The 21,177-nt window shown below is 56.9% G+C and overlaps 1 protein-coding gene across 5 annotated transcripts in view; it reads right to left on the reverse strand.

Moving 5' to 3' along the window:
- Positions 1 to 3,198: 3,198 nt before the first annotated feature.
- SLC7A1 (solute carrier family 7 member 1) overlaps positions 3,199 to 21,177 on the reverse strand; it is a 68,681-nt gene continuing 50,702 nt past the window's right edge. For 4 of the 5 annotated variants that reach the window (XM_030882586.2, XM_060287963.1, XM_060287962.1 and 1 more), the window contains exons 4-13: positions 20,204 to 20,362; positions 18,373 to 18,547; positions 16,681 to 16,802; positions 15,954 to 16,176; positions 15,101 to 15,240; positions 12,281 to 12,383; positions 10,355 to 10,572; positions 9,968 to 10,134; positions 9,178 to 9,286; positions 3,199 to 7,914 (exon numbers count right to left, since the gene is read on the reverse strand). In XM_030882586.2, coding sequence (XP_030738446.1) covers positions 7,811 to 7,914; positions 9,178 to 9,286; positions 9,968 to 10,134; positions 10,355 to 10,572; positions 12,281 to 12,383; positions 15,101 to 15,240; positions 15,954 to 16,176; positions 16,681 to 16,802; positions 18,373 to 18,547; positions 20,204 to 20,362 — 1,520 coding nt within the window. In that variant the 3' untranslated portion in view covers positions 3,199 to 7,810. The other variant, XM_060287965.1, reaches the window with a different exon arrangement.

Below are 21,177 nucleotides of genomic sequence, written 5' to 3' on the forward strand. Positions count from 1 at the left end.
CCGGCTGGTCATCACTGAGTCTCCCCCCGCGTTGTGTGTGCGCCGGCTGCCATCACTGAGTCTCCCCCCGCCTTGTGTGTGCGCCGGCTGGCCGTCACTGAGTCTCCCCCCCCCACCCTTGTGTGTGCGCCGGCTGGTCGTCACTGAGTCTCCCCCCGCCTTGTGCGTGCGCCGGCTGGCCGTCACTGAGTCTCCCCCCCGCGTTGTGTGTGCGCCGGCTGCCGTCACTGAGTCTCCCCCGACTCGGCGGACTCAGGATCCCTGCACCCATCTTCCAGCCCGGATCCTTCAGCAGCCTTGCCCAGGCTTTGGGGGCTCAGCGGCTCTGCTCCGTCTCCCCCGTCCTGGGGAGGCCCGGGTGGGTTGGAGGAGGTTGGAAAAAGGACACGGGATTGAGGCCAGTCCCCTCACCATCAGCGTCGAATTCAGACGTGGACCTATTGCTTCTACCCCAGAGTGAGCTCGGTCTGTCCTCAAGCCCGTCCCTTTGCACCCGGCTGGTCACAGAGCTCTCCTCTCAGAGCACTGGGAAAAGGCCCACCCGGCTTGGGGGCCCCGTGGGCACAGCACTGCCTTGTCATGCGCTTTCTCATGCCCTCGGGGTTCTCGGGGGCCAGGCCACTCCCTGAACCTAAACACGCTCACTTCCCCCACCAGGGCCTTCAGCCTCGGGGCCTGCCCTGCCTGGGGTCGCAGGCTGGTTCCCTGTGGGGTTTGCAGGGACCTCCGGAGACTCCAGCCACTCTGCCCTCCCGAACCACTGCCGGACAGGAGCCCCTTGGCAGGTGATAGAGCCCCTTGAGTTACTCCGGACCCGCCAGCACCACTGCCGGACCCCCTGGGTCACCCACGTGTCCAGGTTATCGGCGACGGCTGCTATTCATGATCTGCTTGTCGACCCGTCCCCACCTGTCCGTTTTTTCTGGGGTCTTGTGCCACCACCTTTATCATACCCACCCTGCGTTGTCCTCCCTGTCAGCACAGCCGCTTAACAGAGGGGCGCTGGCGCCCGGCCCACGGAGGAAACCAGGGTGGAGGGGCCTCGCATCCGTGGAGAGCTGTGTCCCGCACAGCTGTCTTGCCGTGGCAGAGAGCCCTTTGAAGTCAGCGCTCGGTCCCCGCTGTGCCAAGGGAGGCCACGGCCGGCTCTCCCTGCCTGTGAGGCTGGAAGGAGTTGAGGAGAGCGAAGCTCAGGTAGAAACCGGGGGGCAGGGCGTCCCACCCGCTGCTGGAGGCTGTTCTCACTCCGTGGCTGCATCCTCGAACGGGCACCCTCGCATCGCGTCCCTGCATCCCTTGTAGGCAAGAGGCAGGGTCCTGCCCGCTGGGGAGTTTGGGTCAAATGCTCTAAACAGTCACCACCACCATCACAGGCTAGAGCTCATTCGCTTAAGTTTGCTAAATTTTTTTTTTTTTTTGAACCTGTCTGCTTTTCTCAAACCTCTTTAAAAACAAAAGCAGGACACCTCGGGTTTCTTGAACGCCCAGCTCTGTTCCTTCCCCCTCAGCATGGGGGACATGCAGGCGAATTTGCCTCCCTCACCAAGTCTGGGCGAGTTTTCCAGAGACAGCACCACGCGGGATAAAGTGCGGTGCAGCCTAAGCTGGGCCCTCCCGTCCCTGCGGGATGCCCGGGTCCCTCCCCACAGACCACCCGGACAGGCTCAGCTGCTGCTGTCTTTCACCTGCACCCAAATCCACGTAGCAAGGGCTGCGTTAGCAGACGCTCAACAAGTAACCGCACGGCTTCAAGGAGTAAAGATGTAAAGCGTCCGTGGGAAAGTCCGACCGCGCAGCTTCTCCCGGCTCCGCACCTCAGTCCTGAGTGCCCGCGGATCGATGATGAGAAGGAGGCCAGAGCTCACGTCATCAGCGGACGTACCACCTGCTTTATTCCCGAAGCCTCTCTCACATCGCATTTTTTCTGGCCGTATTTATGGCTTGGTGGACAGGCTTATACAGTAAAGCGAAACGATGCCCCTTGTAAGAGGGGCGGACAGGGCTACCCCGGGGAGGTGTCCCCACCCTCCCGGCCGTCTGGTGGCTGAACAGCACCCCCCCCCCCCCAAGGAGTCCGTGAGATTCCTCCCCTTTGCGGAGGCTGGGCTGTCCGTCTGACTCACCAGACGTGTTTCATCACCAACTTGTGCTCCAGGTAACTCCCCACCCCCAGGCCTCCGCCCCCGCCCCGTCAGGGTTTCCTAGGAAACTGCCCGGAAGCCTGGCGGGGGCGCTTCAGGCGCCCGCCCGCACCGGCCGCTAGGCGGCAGTGTGGCGCCACGGGACTGGCCGCACCGCGCCGAGGCGGGCTCCCGGGAAGACTTGCTCGGGGGCGCCCGGGGAAGCCGGCCCGTCTACAAGTCGGGGTCTGGGCTCACGGGCGCCTGCCAGTTGTCACAGATCGCCTTGGGGGCGGCTGAGGGCAGGAAGGGGCACCCTGCCTGCGTTCGTCCCCGCAGAGCCCTGGGGAAAAGGAGGGAAAGCGTCCACGCGGTCCAGGCCTGGTGGGTGGTTCACCGCGCGGCCGACAGATGCCCCTCACGTCCCTGATGCTGAGCGTGCGGGGCCGGCAGCAGACCTCCCAGCGTGATCACGCCAAGCCTCAGGGCCTGGGAATTCAGGCCCCCTTGACTGCGTGTGCCTCCTGTGTAAGCAAGCGCTTCCTTTCTCAAGCGGGGCGGGGGGTGGTGAGAGATCAAGGATTATGAGAAGAGCTACAGCTACAGCCCTCCCCATACCCTCCCGCTCCTGCGCGCACCCCACCCTCCAGATGGGTGGCGGGCGTGTGGCGGGCAACACAAGGCCAGTGCCCAAGGCAGAGGGGTTTGCTGCACTGACACCCAAGTCCTGCAAACGAGCAGCGTCATGCCCCGCAGACCCACTGGCAGGAAGACCTCTGGGCCCAAACCCAAGCCAAGTCCGGAAAAGAGTGCAAGGTGGGGAGACAGCATCAGAGGATCCTAAATGAGGGTCGAGGGGTTCCCTGGCAGAGGCGCTAAAGCCGGAATGAGGATTTCCACCAAACGGCTGAAGGAGAACGAGGCAACGCGACATCCTTCCGGTTGTGGGGAAGCAGGCAGATTCTCAAGAAGCAAAGAGCAGGATCTGAACTCCCTGCGGGGCACCCACCCCGGGGCACCCCCCCCGCCCCCCCCCCCAGAGCTGCCGGAATTCCTGAGCTCACACTGAGCACGCCCAGGCCATAGACGGAATTTATTAGGATTTGCGGAAGCATGAGAGGATGTACCACAAAACAGCCTGACTTTACAACATGAAGTACGGCATCAGTGCACAGTGTTGCCAGCAAAACTGGGATACAGAGCAGAGGTTCACATTTTTTAAAGGCGATGGACAACATCTACTCTTGTCCTTAAAATAAAAACGGGGGGGGGGGGAACCAGCAGAGGCCAATCTGATTTGCAGTTAGCGTCAGAATCTAAATCTAGTATCACAATTATAAGAAACTATAAGAAAACTATTAGAAAAATAGAACATCAAACAAGCAAAAATATTATACAATTTACATAATAAAAAACACAATTCTCTTAATAATGGCTCCACGTTCAGTAGAAGAAAGAGTACTGAAGAAACCACAGCTCTTCAGGTTTGATTATAAACCAACCCTCAAGAAGACCATCACCCTTTGTGCTCCTTAGACCCATCAATGCTGAAAGGCACAACGTAAGCAGGAAACTTATCTTAAATATATAACTTCTCCAATGGGAAAATAAGTCCCAAACTTAAAAAGTTTGTCATCAAGAAACACAAAATCATACACCTTGTTAATAATTTAACAAAGCCTGAATGCATCTCCCCAGCCCTCCTCCGCGACTCCGGAGAAATCCCATTTGGACTTCAAGCCAAGGTCTTCCATCTCACGGGGGTTTTCAGCAGTTCAACACACTTACAAGGTGGCCCGGGGGGCTCGGAGAACTGCGCCCCCAGACCCTTGGCCAGTCCACGCCCCTCTTGGAAGAGCACTGCCACCCAGCGAAGCAGCGGGCACGGAAAGACTGGGCCATAGTGATGAACGGGAAGGTCAGTTGCCTTTTTTTTTCTGACTTAACCTCCCATTAGGTATTGTAACTACGATGACGAGATACAGAATGTATGTAGCTTCTTGCACCACTGGACCAATAAAGCATTTCATTACCCAAAAAAGTCCACAAGAGTCTGATAAAATGTACATCTTGCTCTCCCTAAGGAGCCTCACATACAATTCTCTCATTCCCAAGGCAAACATGCATTTTAAATTACACCTAACAATTATGCACAACATATATTCAGTTCCGTCTGAAGTTAACTCACACAAGCGTCACACACCTGCGCCCAGAGTGCGGCCATGCCGGCCATGCCTCTCCATCCATCCTACAACACTCGGGCCACCGGGCCCAGCACCAAGTCCCCTCCCGCCTGTCTCCAGGGGGCTGGTTCTCGGGTGCCAACAGAACAAGCGGCTCTGAATGTGTCAAGGCGGGGCGTCCAGGTCAGGAGAGACAGGTCCCAGCGTGAAGCCAGGCAGCTTTTCTCCAGCAGCGAGGCCCCGTCAAACGCCCGTGGGCTCGCCGACAGTCTGGGTGGCGCCGTTAGGAGACGTGTCCACACACCCGATGCTGACAGCTCTGCCTACAACGTCAGGCTAGACGCCATCCTAGGCGGGACGGCAAGACCTGTCAACTCACCCTGCCTGCCTGGAGGACGAGGTGGAGGAGAGGAGGCCAGGTACAGCCCCGTTCCCCCCCCCGCCCCCCGCCTCCCGCTGTCCGCCCCCCTGACGCCATGCACAAAGCACAGCAAACACGTCGTGAGGCTCCTGCTGGGCCCGCGCCCCTCTCAGGTGTGAACAGATGTGTCAGAGGTGTAGAAGGGAGTGCCGCGGGCCCAGGGGCTCTGGGTGGGCACAGAAGCCTCCGCAGTGCTGCTGCAGTCGCCAGTGGACACGGCAGGGCAAGGCCCGTGGTGTCCAAACTACACGGAACCAGGAAGCCGACCACCTGATGGACACGGACTCAACGGAACAAAACCTAGCGTGGGGGAGACGCACGTGACCCTGACGACAGTGTAAACTCTGCAGCTTCTGCAAGCCGGCCTGGAAAGGTGCTCCGTCCCGCGGCCCTCTGGGTTTGTAAAAGCAAAGCCGGCCCAAAGTCGGGCAGAGGAGATGCGAGCAGGTGAGCCGGGGGCCGTGCGGAGGCTCGAGCTCCTGCCCGAGGCCCCCATCCCCCACCCCAGGGCGGGGGGTGGCTCGGGGCCCACTGCCTCTCCGGAGACCCCGCACCCCTCACTCTTTGGCACAGGTCCCGGGGACCCCGCGTGGGTTTTCACAAGGCCGTGGACACGCAGGGAGGGGGCCGCGGGCGGCAGGAAGGGGCGCTTCCCCATCACAAGCGGGTCTTTCCAATGTGACCGTTTGGGGCTGGTGCACAGATAAAAAGAGACGCGGTATCCCCGAAGGGCGCGTCACTGGAAATGTGGAACTTCTGACTCTGCAGGAAAACGTAGCCAAGCCGTGGAACCGAGTGCGGGAGGGGCTGGGATGTGAAACCGTCGGGAACTTCCGGCAGTTACTTTTGGCCGTGTGTCTGTGTCCGTGTGTCTGTCTGGCAGGTCTCTGTGTGTACGTGTTTGTGCGCGTGTCCAGCTCAGGGCCAGGAAGGAGGGGTGTGATCAGAAGGCCCACTGACTTCGGAGGCGCCGCCCCACGCACAGAAGAGAAAACCCTCGGCAACGGCATGAAGACCCGCTCTCAACAGGCCCCGTCCCGGGACCCCCGGTGCTCTTTCCGGGGAGCGCGGGGGCCTTCTCAAGGCAGCCACTGCCCTTCTGCGCGGCGCCTCGCGGCTCTGGGTGAGGAAGGGGACCACGTGTCAGGACGCGCTCGCCCCGTGAGACGCTGAGACACACCTTCTTGGCTGGAGAGCCACGAGCGCTGCTGGCGGAAACATCAGTCGTGCAGTCTGCTGGGGGGCGTCGCACGGGGAAACGTCAGCCAGAACGAAAAAGGGAAAGAACACCTCAACCTGCCACCTTTCTGGGACACCCTCTCTCCCTCGCGCTCTCTGCCTCTGTGGAAAAACAGCAGACACATCACGCAAACCAACGGCCAAGAGGCCCCAGAGGACGGCAGACACCAAACCCCACAAAATACGTTACTATTTATCACAATGTTGTACCAAGCAAAGCACCAAGCTACATAAATTAAATACCTTTCTTTGGAAATCCAAGCTTTGGGCTCTTACAGTCCTCCCGCTGGAAGATTCACAAGTGACACTGAGAATAAAGCTACCATGAGCGACCAGAGCGGCCACCAGAGCCTAGAACGAAGGCCGACCCTGCCAACTGGCTGCTTCACTCATTCTTGCATTTTCCTCCAAGAACTTTCTGGGGCAGAGGGAGAAAAGCCGAGTGCCATCAGTTCATCAGGCTTCTTTCTACCAGGTTTGTGACAAAGGCCAGAGGGAGAGGATATGGGGAGAGAAGCTTCCAAAGCAGCGTTTACACTTCCCGTGGAGTCCAACACGCCTGCCCCTCACCTGCCAACACGGGCCCTTCCGTCTACTGAACTACACTCTCTCGGGAAGGCAGACTTGGCCCGGCTACCAGAAGAGTCCCCAGGGCCTCGGGAGGGAGCGCCGTGTGCACAGGGACACACAGACACCGAGGCAGGGGTGCGGGGCAGGGTCACCGACCCGCACACAAACCCGCAGCGTCTGGACGACACACACCCACACGAGAGGCACAGTAACGTGACCCCAAACCGTGTCACGTGCAGACCCCGCACCCTGGACAGCTCGGGGTGATCGCTCGGCCGTGTGCCGCGCCACTGTTAAGCGCCTGCTGAGTTCAGTGGAGTGACCGATTCACAGCGGCAGACAGGAGGACTCCACGTGAGGATAAGACACGAGAGGGGCCAGAAGCAGCTGCAGGGCCACGCCGTCACTCAGGATGAGCGGACGCCGGCCTCGGAGACCTTGAGACCCAAGAAACCGACCTCCGAGCGGCAGAGGAGGACTCAGGGCGGAGCCAGGACCACAGAAAGCGCTGTTCTCCGCTCGGCTCACTCGAGGCAGGTCCTACAGAAATAGTGTCACATTCCAGTTACTCAGGACTCGGCCGGCGCTGAGAGGCGCCAGAGCAGCAGGAACCGGCCCGGGGCCTGGGCTGGTGGCCGCAGGAGGTCCGGGTGGAGTGGCCACTGCCCTGGCCCCGCGCAGAGCCCGGTCCCGTGGCCCGAGTGTGCAGTGTGCGAGGGGGGCCGGAGCCCCTGCCTGGAAGGAGGGGGGGTGGTCACAGTCCTCACGGGCCCTCCGGAGACAGCTCAGCAGAAGCAGGAGAAGGAGACCGTCTAGTTTTCCTTCCTAAGTACACGCTGTCCTCAGGCTGGGGGCGGCACAGCTGGGCACAGACCGTGTCGCGGTGCTCAGCTGGCATCTGGGGCGGCTGTTCGGGGCTGGGCGGGGAGGCGGGGACTGGAGTGTCCAGCACAGTCCCTGGAAGGGAGGCCGGACCGCTCAGGTGATGAGAGGAGGTGACCTCCATTCTGCCCAAGGCCACAGCAGCAGGGGCGCCCGGCCGGCGAGGAGAAGGGCTGCTGTCTTGCTCAGAGAGAGTCTCAGAGGCAGGTGGGCAGCCTCGGCCCCGTGGCCCCAGCTGGGAGCTGCCAGGTGATGGGCCCAGCGAGCCGGCCTGAGCAGGACACGCAGGCCGCGGGCCGCCCCATCGCGGCACTGTGCTCTCTGGGTGCGGGCGGGTCCCGTGCATGCGCAGGGGGAGCGAGGTGCTGCCGGGGCCTTGGGGGCAGGGCTGTGCGTCACTTGCAATGATCCAAGTGACCGTCAGGAGTCCTTGCTGGGTCGGCGGCCAGGGACGCCTCCTCGCTGTGCCAGAGACCATAGCCAAAGTAGATGAAGAAGCCTGCGGGCCGAGGGCAGAGAACGGGTGTGAGTGGGCACCGTCGGGTCCCGGGAAGCAGTCCCCGCAGCAGCCTCTGCAGGCGGCCCCGCCGGGAGGCCTCGGCAGGTGGCGGCCCCAGGCAGGGCCCCCGTGGAGGAGGGCACGACTCATCGTGCAGGGTCGCCTCTACGCTCAGCAAAGGCGCATCCTTCTGGGCAGCCTCAGGTCGGGGGAGCGGCTGGGCTCGGGGCCCCGGGGGCAGGGTGGGCGCTGGTTCCACAGCCTCATCTGCTGCCCACCTGGCGGGGTACCCCGCGGCCGCTGGTGGGGGGGCCAGGACAGACCCTGCAGGAGTCACGCTGTCCCCGCCACGGCGGACTTCCCAGGGCACTAGGGCTCCCCAGGCTCTTCGCGCCGTCTGTACAGCCCTCGTTCTCCCTACCTGAGTGACTTAGACATTCAGGTAGCCTGGGACTGCGTGCAACCCGTGAATTTAGTCATTCCAGTGAGTGTCAGGGGCCACAGAGGTCCGTGCTCCTAACTGTCCCCCCACCCCGGGGCCACCTTTGTGCCAGTGACACAGGAGAGCAGGCCTTGAAGGAAGGACCCAGCCACCAAAAGCCCTGGGACCCAGGAGCGTGTCGGGGATGCTTGGAAGCGGGCGTCATCCGCCTCTGCCGCCTCCACTCCCTCAGTCACTGGGGCTGGGAGGTTTGGCCGCAACACGGCCTGGAGGTCACTGCTCTCGTCAGTGGCCCCGACCGGTCAAGGCCAGTCTCCCGGGCCTCGGCCCCCGGCCTCCGACACTACACAAGGAACCCGGGTCCATCTCTGCAGCGCCTGCTGTCAGAGGCCCAGAGAGGGGCCACGGTTGGTGCTAAATGGGGCCAGCACCCAAAGGGTGACCCCCCTGCTTCCCACAGGCCCAGCCAGTCCCCACGGCCCAGTGTTTGGGATGGACAGCAGACTCACGGGCTCGTTCTGAGAATGTTAAGCTCTAGGCCCGAGATAACTAGTTCAGACAAAGGCTTTAAAGTTATCTAAAAGGGAAGGGAGGACCCACAGCCTACCAGGAGCTCCTCACTGTCAGAGAGGAAACCGCTGACTACGCGTGTTTTCGCTGTGTTTTGAAATCTGAAACGGGGGCGGCTGGAGGGCACAAGCCATCCAGCCAGTAGCAGGGAGGACGAATGAGCAGCTCAGCATAGGCTGGCGGGGCTGGGGGCCTCCAAGAGTCGCTGGGACATCACGTGCTGGTCACCTCGAAACCCACAAGTCACGTACCTATCAGCATCCACACTGCAAACCGGACCCACGTGCCTCGGTCCAGCTGCATCATGAGATAGACGTTCACGAAGATGCTCAGGACCGGCAGCACCGGCAAGAAGGGCACCTGCGGAGACAGGAGGCGGGGCGTCAGGTGTGACGCGATGGAGAGGGCGGGACAGACGGCTCTGCTCCACTCATTTAGCGAAACTACCCAAGAAAGGAGCGCACCCGAGGCTGATACGGACGGCCAGGTCTACGTGGCGAGGGGCTGAGTGCCAGTCCCCAGTCCCGTACCCCCACCCCGTACCCCCAGCACCCCCCAAGTACACCCCCGCAGGCAAATCCTAGTAGGTGGGAGTTTGTCCTACGCTACTAATCGCCAAAGTGAGCTGTCGTCTAACTTCCCCGCTTACTCCTCCCCTGAAGGGGCCGGAAGAGGGGCTTCTGCTTTATTTCTAAGGCTGAACTACCTTATTATGCGTAGAATCTAAAAATGCAGAAGCCCTGGTCATCCCCAAGGCTTGGTGATGACATGCGATCCACCAGGGCCAACGTTTATTTATGAGAAGCCCAGAGAACGCAGGGCGCTACCCCACCTGAGAGCCAGGGCCCAGCCTCTCTCAGCAGGCGCCGTCTGTGCCCGGGAGCCCCAGGCTCACATCCCTCGAGGCCGGCCAGCGAGCACCTCCCTCCGCCCACCCAGGCCTCGCAGAGCCCAGGCAGGCAGGGCGGCCTCCCGGCAGGAGCGCCAGCCTCACAGCCTCCCGGGGGGTTCCCTCCAGCCCGGTCAGGCCGAGCTGCTCACCTTGAAAGAGAGCTTGGTCTTGCTCTCGGGCTGCCGCCAGATGATGGCTGTGACCACGCAGCAGAGGAAGGCGGAGCCCACGAGCACGAAGACTGCCCACAGCTCCCCATTTACCAGGGCCCCATTGCCAAGCACAGCCACCATGCAGAAGGTGATGACCAGCAGGGCTAAGAGGGGGAGAGAGACGCACTTCAGTCATTTCCCAAGTTCCCACACACAGACATCCTCAGCTCTCCCCAGAACCCGTGGAGAGCGAGGCTCCACTTCTGCAGGCACCCACCCCAGTTAGGACAGAATGACGTCACGGTCCAGGGCAAGTGCGGCTCTTCCCCACCCGCGAGGATAAGCAAGACCCCAAACACCGCACAGGGAAGGGCAGGCTCTTACCTATGAGGCTGGTTGAGATGTTCACAATTAGCCCAGAGAATTTGGAAGGCTCTGTATTTTGCGGTGAGAGTACGGTTTTCAGAGAAAATATTTCTGCTTCTGGTAAAAAGCCCATCTGGGAATCGCTGGTGCTCACCAACTCGTTCTGGTAGACTGGGTCGAGCTCGTCACTAGTCCTGGCCATCTGGTATACCATGTTAGGCTGCTCCGGCTGGTACCTGTGAAGCAGCAGTTTGCTTGACCGTCGTAATGTGCTTTAATTAACAAGCAAAAGGACACACACTAACTCAAGTTCTTAGTAAGCCTTCAGAGGTAAGCTGCCCAGGACACAGGGCATAAAACGGGAAGAGGGTGATCAGAATGGTACATTTTCCCGCAAACAGAAAGAGAGGAGGAGACCCAGGCCTCACCTTCTGCTCCTACCTCTCTGGGCAACACCCTCCTTGGTGTCTCTGTTATGAGGCAACTTGACCTCCACCATGACCCAGCCCAGAGGAAGGTCCCAAGAGTGTCTCTTGCTCTGAGAAGTAGCACTGGCCCTTGGACGCTTAAGATATTAGGCCACTTCCAACCCAACTATGGCTGTAAGGGGGCTAACAGCACAGACAGAAATAGAAAGCAATTACGTTAGGACCCTGTCTGGTGCAGAGAGCCAGAGAACTATGTCTGCAGCCTGATGAATTCGAGAAACTCTGTTTGTAAGACTTAACTGGATCACTTTATTTTAAAACTCCCAGTGCCTTGGAATAAATAACTCTCTAGAGCTGGGTGAAGGACCATGACTTTCAAGACACGAGCCACCTGCAAGTGAGACACTCATTTTAAATGAGGCTCCGTATCTTCCCAGCCAAGATGACCAAAGGTCGGATCCTTCCCACCCGCTTTGCAAAACGGAGCGCTTTACGAATTATTCTGCATATAATCTAAGAGCGAATATAAAGATATTTAACCGCTTTTTTCACTGACTCACTCATACAATACCATTCGGTCTGTTAAGACAGTGGGGTGGACCTCAGAGAGATTTTAGCACTGAGCTCTTGGGAAGGAAGAAGGGGTGGGAAACTAGCAAACTAGCTCTAGCTGACTCTCCAGAGCCAGGTAATTAGCTGTAGAGCACGTTAGGGATGGAATCAGTGTCCTGGCAAGTGTAAAGCCCTGAGAAAGTGGGGGGCTCTCCCCAGGTGACCACACTGAGCACCTGCACAGGTATCTGTTCCCATCATGTACCCTTACCTGGGGTCGTTCCTGGGAGTGAGAAAGCAGAGCCCTGTCTCCCAGAGCAAAGGGAAACTGGAGCAGGGGTGTGCTTGAAAGGAGGGGCACCGAGGCAGCGGAGGACCCCAGGACACCAAGCCTCGGCCCAGAACTGCTTTATTAGGGCCCTCCACGGGGCTGGCCCGGTCCAGACAGGACTCCAAGCCAGAACCGGGAGAGTCTTCCTGAACACTGTCAGCTACTCCGGGACCTGTAACGGCACTCACTCCTCTGGGGCCGGTGCACTGCTGCCACGGGAGCACCACACTGACCCACGTTTCACAGGTCTTGGATTCTCCCAATTCCCACCAGGGCCTGACCCCAGTCCTCTCTGTCCCAGAACCTGGACCAAATTGAAATCGTTACCCTAAGCCTTCAAAAATTCTGATCCAAGGATCCAGGCCCAACAGTCGGGTTGATAACCTGTCTCTACCCTCCCAACATCTAGCCAGGAAAATCAGGGCCCATGAGAGAGACAGGTGGGGCCACCCCGGACTCTTCAGGGATATTCTCTGTAACCAGGCTTTCAACCACCAGATGCCACCCTCTCCCAGGCGGGTCCCAAAGGAGCTGTCCGCAGCCTAAAGTTTACACTGTATAAACCATTGACACAAACTACTAAAAAGAAGGCTGGCAGTGTGCCTGTCCTGGAACCCAGAAAGCCGTACCTACCGTAAGACCAACACACAGGCAGCCACCAGAGAGTAGGCCAGGAGGGTGCCAATGGACATGAGGTCCACCAGGTCCTTCAGGTCGAAGAGGAAGGCCATCACCCCTGGGGAGGAGACGAACGTCAGGACCGAGCACGACCCTCCACAGCCGGCCAGAACCACAACCCCACCTGCGACCCAGGCTGTGTGAGGCGTGCCGCTTCTACTTTCCCCCTTGCTCTCCCCGGCCCTTTGCATGGAAAAACACTTAAAGGGGAGAAAAGCTCAGGATTAACCATATACGCAGCTCTCAACAGACAGTAATAGTAATTAACATTTATGTGGAGAGTACTTTTATCAACATGATCCTTTCTGACCCTCATGGCAATTTTGCCAGCCATCCCTACACTAAAAATGGAGAAAGTGAAGTTGAGACATGTTAACAGACTTACCTAAGGTCACACAGCTATTAAGTGGAAGAGTCAGGCTCTAAGCTAGCTTCTTATGGCTCTGAGTCCAATGTGTCTTCCCCTACACCATGCAGACGTATAGACAGACATGTATATCTATCCATCACCCCATCCACCACCCATCCACCATCCATCCATCCATCACCTACCCATCATCTACCCACCCATCATCCATCCATCAACTACCCACCCATCATCCACCCCTCCGTCATCCAGCCATACACCATCCACCCATGATCCATCCACCCATCCACCCATCATCCACCCACCCATCCATCCATCCATCCTCCATCCACCCACCCATCCACCACCCATCCACCACCCATCCATCCGTCATCCACCCATCATCCATCCATCCATCCTTCCATCCGTCATCCACCCATCCATCCCTCATCCCTCATCCAATGGCACTCGTGAGCACGCCAGTCCCTGGGTGCTAGGTATGTGCCACTGAACAAGGCAGACCAGACAGCCGCTGGCCTCCCCAAGCATTCACCGGAGACTCGCATCAGCAGGCAACAGTGGTGAGGAGGCGGCTGGGGGCAAGTCCACTGCCCTCAACAGAGGATTCTAACCCAGAAGATGGGCGTGGAAAGCAGTGTTATTCCCAGACAATACAGTCCCTTCACCATGACCCCACTTCCAGCAAAACAAAACATGCATGCTTCTTTGAAAATCTTCTGTAGGTCTTTATGAGAATATGCATGGCTGTTCACGTGGGTGTATGTGTCGAGTTTCCCATTTAAAAAATAACTTGGCTGCATCTACTTTGGGATATTTTCAAATCACATGCAATCAACACAAGTTGAAACATAAACACTAAGCCGTAACTTTCCCACAAATATTTCTCAAGCCCACACAGACCACTGCAAGTAAAACAAATTCAAATTGAGGCTAAAAAACAGAATTAAAGAGCAGTGAGGCCCTTCTGGATAATTAGAAGAGGAGCCCCCTGTGTGAGCTACAAATGCCTACGCTCCCACTCAGAGGAACTCGAGCCAAACTTTTTCCATGTGAGGTGATCTTAGAAAACAAAATACTTACTTACCACCCCCGCCAAACGAAAAGAAAAAGCAAACCCTTGGTTTGGCGATGTGAGTCACTTTAAACATTATAGTTTGATGTCCCTTAATCAGCACAGGAAGGAAATTAAGGCCAGTCTTCAATACAATCAAATTACAAGTAAATACTGAAAAAACACTATTTCCAATTCCTTAATCCCTTAAACATACTGGTCACATTTTGACACATGGTGCCCCTTAATCTGCCCACGGCAATCACCCTCAAGAATGCAGACTCACATAACGAACGTGTAAAATAAGAAAAACTGGCTTTCCTTCATTATGTAATGTTAATCCAAAAAACTATACGCACACGTTGCTAAGGGCGTAAACGCTACTGACAACAATTCACTCTGTAAGATGGTCATGCGCCTCACTCAAGGCTATTTGACAAGTTCCTGTGATGCAACTGTCACTGGTATCCTGTGTCGTCATTTACCAAGAAGACCCACTGCTCTACTCATGGGCTGGAAGGAACCAGCCATTTTGGCCCCAAAACAAACCAGGAACCAAGAGGCAAGCTCTGCACTCACCGGGCAAGAGCATCCTCACTTTACCTCTCTGAGCCTCCGCTTCTCATCTGTGTGCACCTGCCTCCTGGGCTATGAAACGCAATTCAATGAGGAAACATAAAAAAAAAGCACAGTCGCCTTGCGGGGCTGCCATGGCTTTCATGGCACACACAGAGCTCCAAGGGTTCTCTAGCCCCCGGCTCTCCTCTCTCGGAACTGTCCTCTTGGCGAGGGACCCGATATGCGGTCAGATCAGCCTCCTCTGGACCTGCCATTGTTTACAAACTCAGGGCGAATGGCTTCACCAGCCACACCCTCAATGTCCCCTGGGGAATAGGTGACACACTTTATAAAGCATCGATCATAAGGGATTCTCACTTCCCAGAGAATTCACAAGCTAAGACGCACGGATGGTGAATTTCCAGTACCAACAAAAAGTCACCCGGTTTGTACCGTGTAAAATGTCATCCCACCAAGGTCTGCTCGGGGACATTCAGAAAAGGGGAAAGACGCCGGGCTTTGAAGGGACAGCGTGTATTCTAAGCTCTGTCCAATGAAACGATAACAATTTAAAAATTCAAATTGTTTGAGAATTCCATCACATGCTCTGTAAAACTGGCTTCTGCCTTTTGTCAAAAAGGCACTTAGTTACCTTGAAATAAACCAGGTACAAGAGTAAAAACCCAAAGTTAAAAAAGGCCAGTTATAGCGTCTCTCAGACCAGCACAAGTCAAGATATTTCCCTAGGGAATAATGACTCCACTGTTAAAATACTGGCACGTGAAATTCCAGTTCTTACCGGCAATGGCACCTGAGGTTAACGTGGCGATTATTGGTGTTTTGGTCCTATCGTTGATCTGGGCCAAAAATTTAAACAGCAGCCCATCTTCAGCCATGGCATAGATAACTCGAGGCATGGGAAACATGGACCCTAAAAGGCTAGATGGGAAGAAAAGCGAAATGCATCCGTAAGATATCTCATGGGAATAAAGGCACCGTAACGCGCCATGCGTGTTTACCACCGAGGAGAGGCAGCTGTCTCCAACCTGTGAAGCCCGCACCTAAAAGACGGACTCAACACACCAGCCCCCGGAAAAGCACTCACTGCAAAGGCTAACAGGAACGGGAGATGTGTGACGTAAAGTAGCGTGGCAGCTAGACAGTTTTATGGAAGAGAAATTTTGTATTTATTCCCGTGATTATTTCTAGCTGAATCAAGCAGAAAATAAAAGCATCGCTGCGTTCATGAGGATTTCTCTGTGGTCAATCCGTTTTTAGCAAATACTTCCTGTGTGTCCAGGCCAGCAGAAAACATCAAAGTGTTTCTCATTAAAAGGCACGTGCTCCCCTTTTCAAGGTAGCCTCTGCTTTATGGCCAAACTAAGGGCCAAAAGACAGCGTTCACAGAGGCGGCCTGGTCCAGTGGCCACAGATGGGGACAGAGAACCAGGACCTTGCTGAGTAGACAGTGCTAAAATGTGGGCTTCAGGTTCTTCGAGATGAAACGTCAGTAACACCAACAGCCCTTGGGGTGACCGACAGCAGCACGAGGGGAGAAGCCACACGATCAGGGCTGGGGTTTGGCTCTATTTCAAGGGACAAGAGGAATATTCACAGCAGACCCGCCTTCCCGGGAGTTTCCGCTTCCTCACCTGGTGGAAAGGGCACAGAGGGAGCCGATGGCCACTGCGTACTTGGCGCCCTCCCAGCCCACGTGCTTGAAGGCGTCTGGCAGGGGGCTGTCCTTGTCCAGGCAGAAGTAGGGCATCATGAGCGTGAGGGCGGCCGACACCCCGAAGTAGGCGACGAAGCAGATGAGAAGGGACGCGACGATGCCCACGGGGATGGCCTTCTGGGGGTTCTTGACCTCCTCCCCTGCAAGGAGCAAGGGGTCAGCTGGGGGGCTCGGGACCACCCCATGGCATGCGGCCCTGTGGGGACCAGGGCCTTCCCCCGGCACCACAGACCACGACACCCACAAGCCCAGGGACAGTGTTCTCGGCCTTCACACTGATGGTCGGCAAGGAAGACTCGCCGCCTTTAGCAGAGAACACGCGGGAGGCCCGGGAGCCCGGCCTGTTCAGTCACCAGGACGACGGTGTTTTTAGCGGCCCTATGTCTCCCGGAGGGTGCACAGGTCTGCAATCAGCCGCAGCTAATGCCATCCTCCCGGCCCGCAGGGGACTGGTGGTCTCGTTCAGGGTGCCACTTCCCGTCAGGCCTGCCACTTGGGGAGTGATGAAGCGGAAGATTAGCAGGAAGGTGCGCACGCACACGGTACCCAGGAGGGAGAGAGCGGCAACGGGCACGCACGCGCCCGGGAAGGGAAGCAGTGACCTGGCCAGGTGGGCCCGGGTGGGCCGAGGGGGGCGGGCGTACCTGTGGTGGCGATGCAGTCGAAGCCCACGAACGCGTAGAAGCAGGTGGCTGCCCCCGACAGGACACCGGAGAACCCGAAGGGCATGAACCCCCCGACGCCAGGTTTCCCCTCCTCCGTGTCACTGGAAGAGAGAGCCACGGTCAAGAGGCCAGCACCCGCTCCGTGGTCCCCAACAGGAACCATCCCAGCTGCCCCCCTGCGGCCGGGCCCCCCCCACGGTGAACGGTCCTGGGACAGCGGTCACAGCCGCCATACTCCTGGGCGACGGGCCTCCCTGCTTTTCACAGCCAGGGCTGCAAGGGGCCACCAAGCCCTTTCCAGACGCCCCGGCTAAACACTGATTTGTGTGGGGCAGGGACTGCAAGGCAGGGTGCCCGTCAGGAAGGGGAGGAACCGGCGACCGCAGCCTCTCCCCCGGGACCCCCAGAGCATGGCTCAGCTGCCCGCCAGGCGCGGCGGTCCCCGCCCGCCCAGGACCAAAATGCAAAGTCCTGCACGTTTACCAGCAGCTCGTGTCTGAAAACAAGCATTTCCAGAGATGCCGCGGTTAGAAAGGGTGAACTGTCTCGGTGGAGAAAAGCCGCCCCTGCCTCCCGTGCACCAGGTGAAGGGCGCGGGTGCCTGGGCGGGTGGGGTGGGTTTTCCGGATCTGAGCGCACTGTCCTCACGCTCTGTCCCCTCGTGGGAGAGCTGGGCCATGCCTGTGCCCACAGCCCAGATGCAACCAGGCGCACGAAGACGGCGACCTCAAGGCTGACGGGACAGCCGGGCGGATGATCTGGTCCCTGAAAGCCACCGTGTGGTCTCGCTGGCCAGCCCCGCCCCCCGACTGTTCATTCCAGGACCTGAGACATCATTTTAAAGCCACTGCACTGTTAGGAAGGTCTCTTCATCAGAGCCGTTTAACCTTCAGCCACAATTAAAACAAAATGAAAACTCCCCACTCTCCATCCTAGGACCCTAAAATTTACCCAAAAATCTGACAAAAGAGATCAGAAAGGCCCGCTTCCACGTTTGGCTTTTGTTTCCTGGATAAGATGAGCCTGTCGGTAAGGGTGCACCCAGAGGCCTGGGGAGCTGGCCAGGCACCTGCCTCCAGCCCTGGGTGTCCTGAGCCCCAGATACGGAAGGGAGATGGGGCCACGGTCTCTCAGGGCTGACGCAACACAAGCTGAGTGAGAGTGAAAGAGATTATCATAATCACATTCTGATACTTCAGTAATTCTGAAAACCTCTGAAAAAAGCCTGTGAGGAAAGTTCCACGTATTACTTCTTTGTTCTAGGGCATCAAATAGGAAGGCATTTCCAGATAAAGTGGCTCCCGCCACGGTGCTGCAAGAAAATCTTTTCTGAAAGCAAAATTCAGAGCTTGATCATGAGAGAAACATGAGGGGAAAGGGATTCCTGAGTGAGTCTGACCATGGGCCCCAACCACGCACAGTCCTGGAATTAGAACGAGGATGCTGTTTCCCCGACACCTTCCTTAGTCAAGTACAAGGAAAGAAAACTTAACCCAAACTTCAAACAAATCAAACACCCTCAGCTACCTGACTGCCAAAAAAACAATTAAACAATAACAAAACATTCTAGTTCAAATTACACTAAAAAAAAAAAAAAGACTCGTATTGTCACAGCCGACAGCATCACCAACCTCATGACTGTCACGCACCCAGACACAGAGCAACACTCACTTGTTCAGGCAGAGGTGGCCAGATGTGTTCTGGAAATCCTCCTCCGTGAGCTGCCAGTTTTTAATGGATCCTTTCACGAATCCCGACACCATGATGAAGCCCAGGACCAGAACGTTGACACACGTGAAGACCTTGTTGACCATGGCCGACTCCTTCACGCCCAGGGTTAGCAGTCCTGTAAAGCGCGTCAACAGAAACTCTCTCAGTGTGAACCTCACGCCAGGCACATCCTTCTGGGACGGGGACGGGGACGGGGACGAGAGGGTGACTTAGGAAGAATCCAAGCAGCGTCAGACCTCCGAGGAGGAAATGGGGCTGAATTCATTCTCATTCTAGAGGCAGGGATCAAAATAACCAAGGTCTGCGGGGGTGCTGAACAAGGCCATCAAGGCTGGCCTTCCAGATCCCCTCTGGACTCGAGACGCCGGGCCAGGGGCACCAGCAGAGGCGGCGACGTGTCAGCCAACGGCCCCCGAGAGCAAGGCCCGCCCTCCCCGAGGAGGAAGAGAGCCCTCCCTCTTCCTGAACCTCCATCCCCCAGAGCCACCCTCGGGGGCAGGATTTCATTTCCTCCAAGAGACACTTTGCTCGGATTCTCGGGAGGGTGAGAGTTTCCCAGAAGACGAGTCATGCGCTCACTGCTAGGGGGCGCTAGCAGTGACAGCCACCTGGGCTGTGGGACCCCTGCCGCGTACGGGTCCTCCTGGGACTCAGCGCACAGAGAACAACGTATAAGCTAGACTAGTGCCAGCTTGTAAACTCCGGATAAAGACGACACCGAATGATAAAAACCCACGGGAGCCACATGACACCACTGCCACAGGGCACGCTTCTGTAGTGAACTCTCGGCTGGGCAAGAAAGAGGCAGGGAAGGTGCCTGGTGACACGTGACCACTGACCTGATTGGAAACTACTGCCCTGCCGTGTAGGTCTCTCATACGTTTTAAAACAAAAGACGCTCTACGTAATAGACTGAATTCTGAAAAACAGGCATTAGGACAGAATTGAGCAATTCGTCACAGGGAACACTTCTCCGCCGTGTTTGTTCTTCAGCGTCCCTCCCTCTCGTGTTTATGAAAATCTCACTCGTGCAGACTTAATTTCTGATACATGTTCCTGCCAGCTGGACCAGAAATACTGCTGAGACTGGCCTGTGCGGAATGATTTCAATTATGTGGTGTGTAAAATACGGCACGTTGTTTTTAAAACCCATCCAAGATTTTCTAACCTCAAAGGAGAATTTATCTGCGTTTCAGCTTAATGTTTATGTAAACAAAACTCCCATCCTAGTGGCTGACTCGGATAAGTGTCACTAAGAAGCTGCCGTCAGCTGTGTTCAAGCCATGTCTGCGATTTTAAAATTCCGTACCGGCAACTTCGTGGTGAAGCTTATTTATTTAAAGGGTGTTTTGCCGGCCGTTGGGTGTAAACCACCCGAGCCTTCGCCAACACTGAGGCCCTCATTCCTCCACATCGCCCTGGCTGACCAACGCCAACTTTCCTTTTCCAAGTAGTCATCCACTGACTGCAAAAATTTGTATTTCTGTATCAAAAAGCCTGCAGCATTAACAAAATCTTATTCCACAGTTACGCAAACACCTGAGATTCTCTTTTAATTAAATGACACGTAACTCGACCGATTCAAGAGGTCAATCCTACGTGAATCTCTAAGAAGCCATTTTGACAAAAAAGATGTCTGTATCAATTACAAAAAGGAGAAGAAAATGGGGGGATGGGAGAAAGAGAAAAGGAAGAAAGCAACTTAATGGGAGCCTGTCCTACACCTTGGACCCCTCGCTCCAACCCAGTGCCTTCCGGTGTGTGGCTTTACCTGTTAAGATGAGAATTATGATCACGGCAAATATGTCCGGGTTTTCGGCCAGCACCCCGGGCGCGTTCAGGGCCATGTGCGTCCGCGAGAACTCCCCGATGGGATTGCCAATCAGCTCGTCAAACGTTGCGCTCCAGGCTCTGGCTACGCTCGAAGTACCTGCCACGAAACACACCGTCAGACGAAACTGAAGGGAAACAGTTAACGGAGCACCTGTCACCAAGCTCGGCACCGGCGGCACTCACGTAGGGATCGCAGCCGGCGCACGGGGGTCCAGCGGCAGCCGCCGGACCCCGGGATGTGCTGACTCGGAAGTGAGGGTCAGTTAGTGTTTGCAGAGACGTGAGAAGTGGAGCCTGGCAAGAAACCCGTTTTCCATCACAATCAATACGACGTGTATAGCATGCGTTTCGAACGTACATGTAACTCAATTACAATAAAAGTCTAACAAACTAATGTTACCCTGAGCACAGAGAGGCACTCTGACAGTACTGACTTCTACTTATTTGATCTCATCCGACAAGAACTCCTGAGGGCGAACCGTTCAGGTGACTTCACGACCCACTCCTGGGCTGCAGTGAGCAGGGGCCACGCTCCTCAGGAAGCGCCTCCCCTAAGACCCCAGCAGCAGAGCCGACAGGCCTGCCTCCCGCTGCGGGGGACTAAGGGCGGCGGCTCGGGGCTGGCTCCACGCCAGCAGCGAAGTCCCCGCTCACCCCTGCCTCTGCTGCTCCGGGCCCGGGCGGGCACCACTGACGCGGGCCGTGGCCCCGAGGGTCTGCCCGACGTGCTGGGTGCGGCGTCCAGCACCCCAAAGGCCAAGAGCAGCTGACTGCTCTCTGTCTCTGTCTCTTAATCTGAATAACGGCACTGCTCTTCCAGCAATGCTTCCCGGGAAATGTCGCTAAAGTTCCAGTATCCACAAAAAGTTTCTTTATCTTCAAAGGGGGCCCTGCTGGTGACCGTGGTCTGGA

The sequence above is a fragment of the Globicephala melas genome, chromosome 18 (genome assembly GCF_963455315.2).
Source record: "Globicephala melas chromosome 18, mGloMel1.2, whole genome shotgun sequence".
In the NCBI taxonomy this organism is placed as follows: Eukaryota; Metazoa; Chordata; class Mammalia; order Artiodactyla; family Delphinidae; genus Globicephala; species Globicephala melas.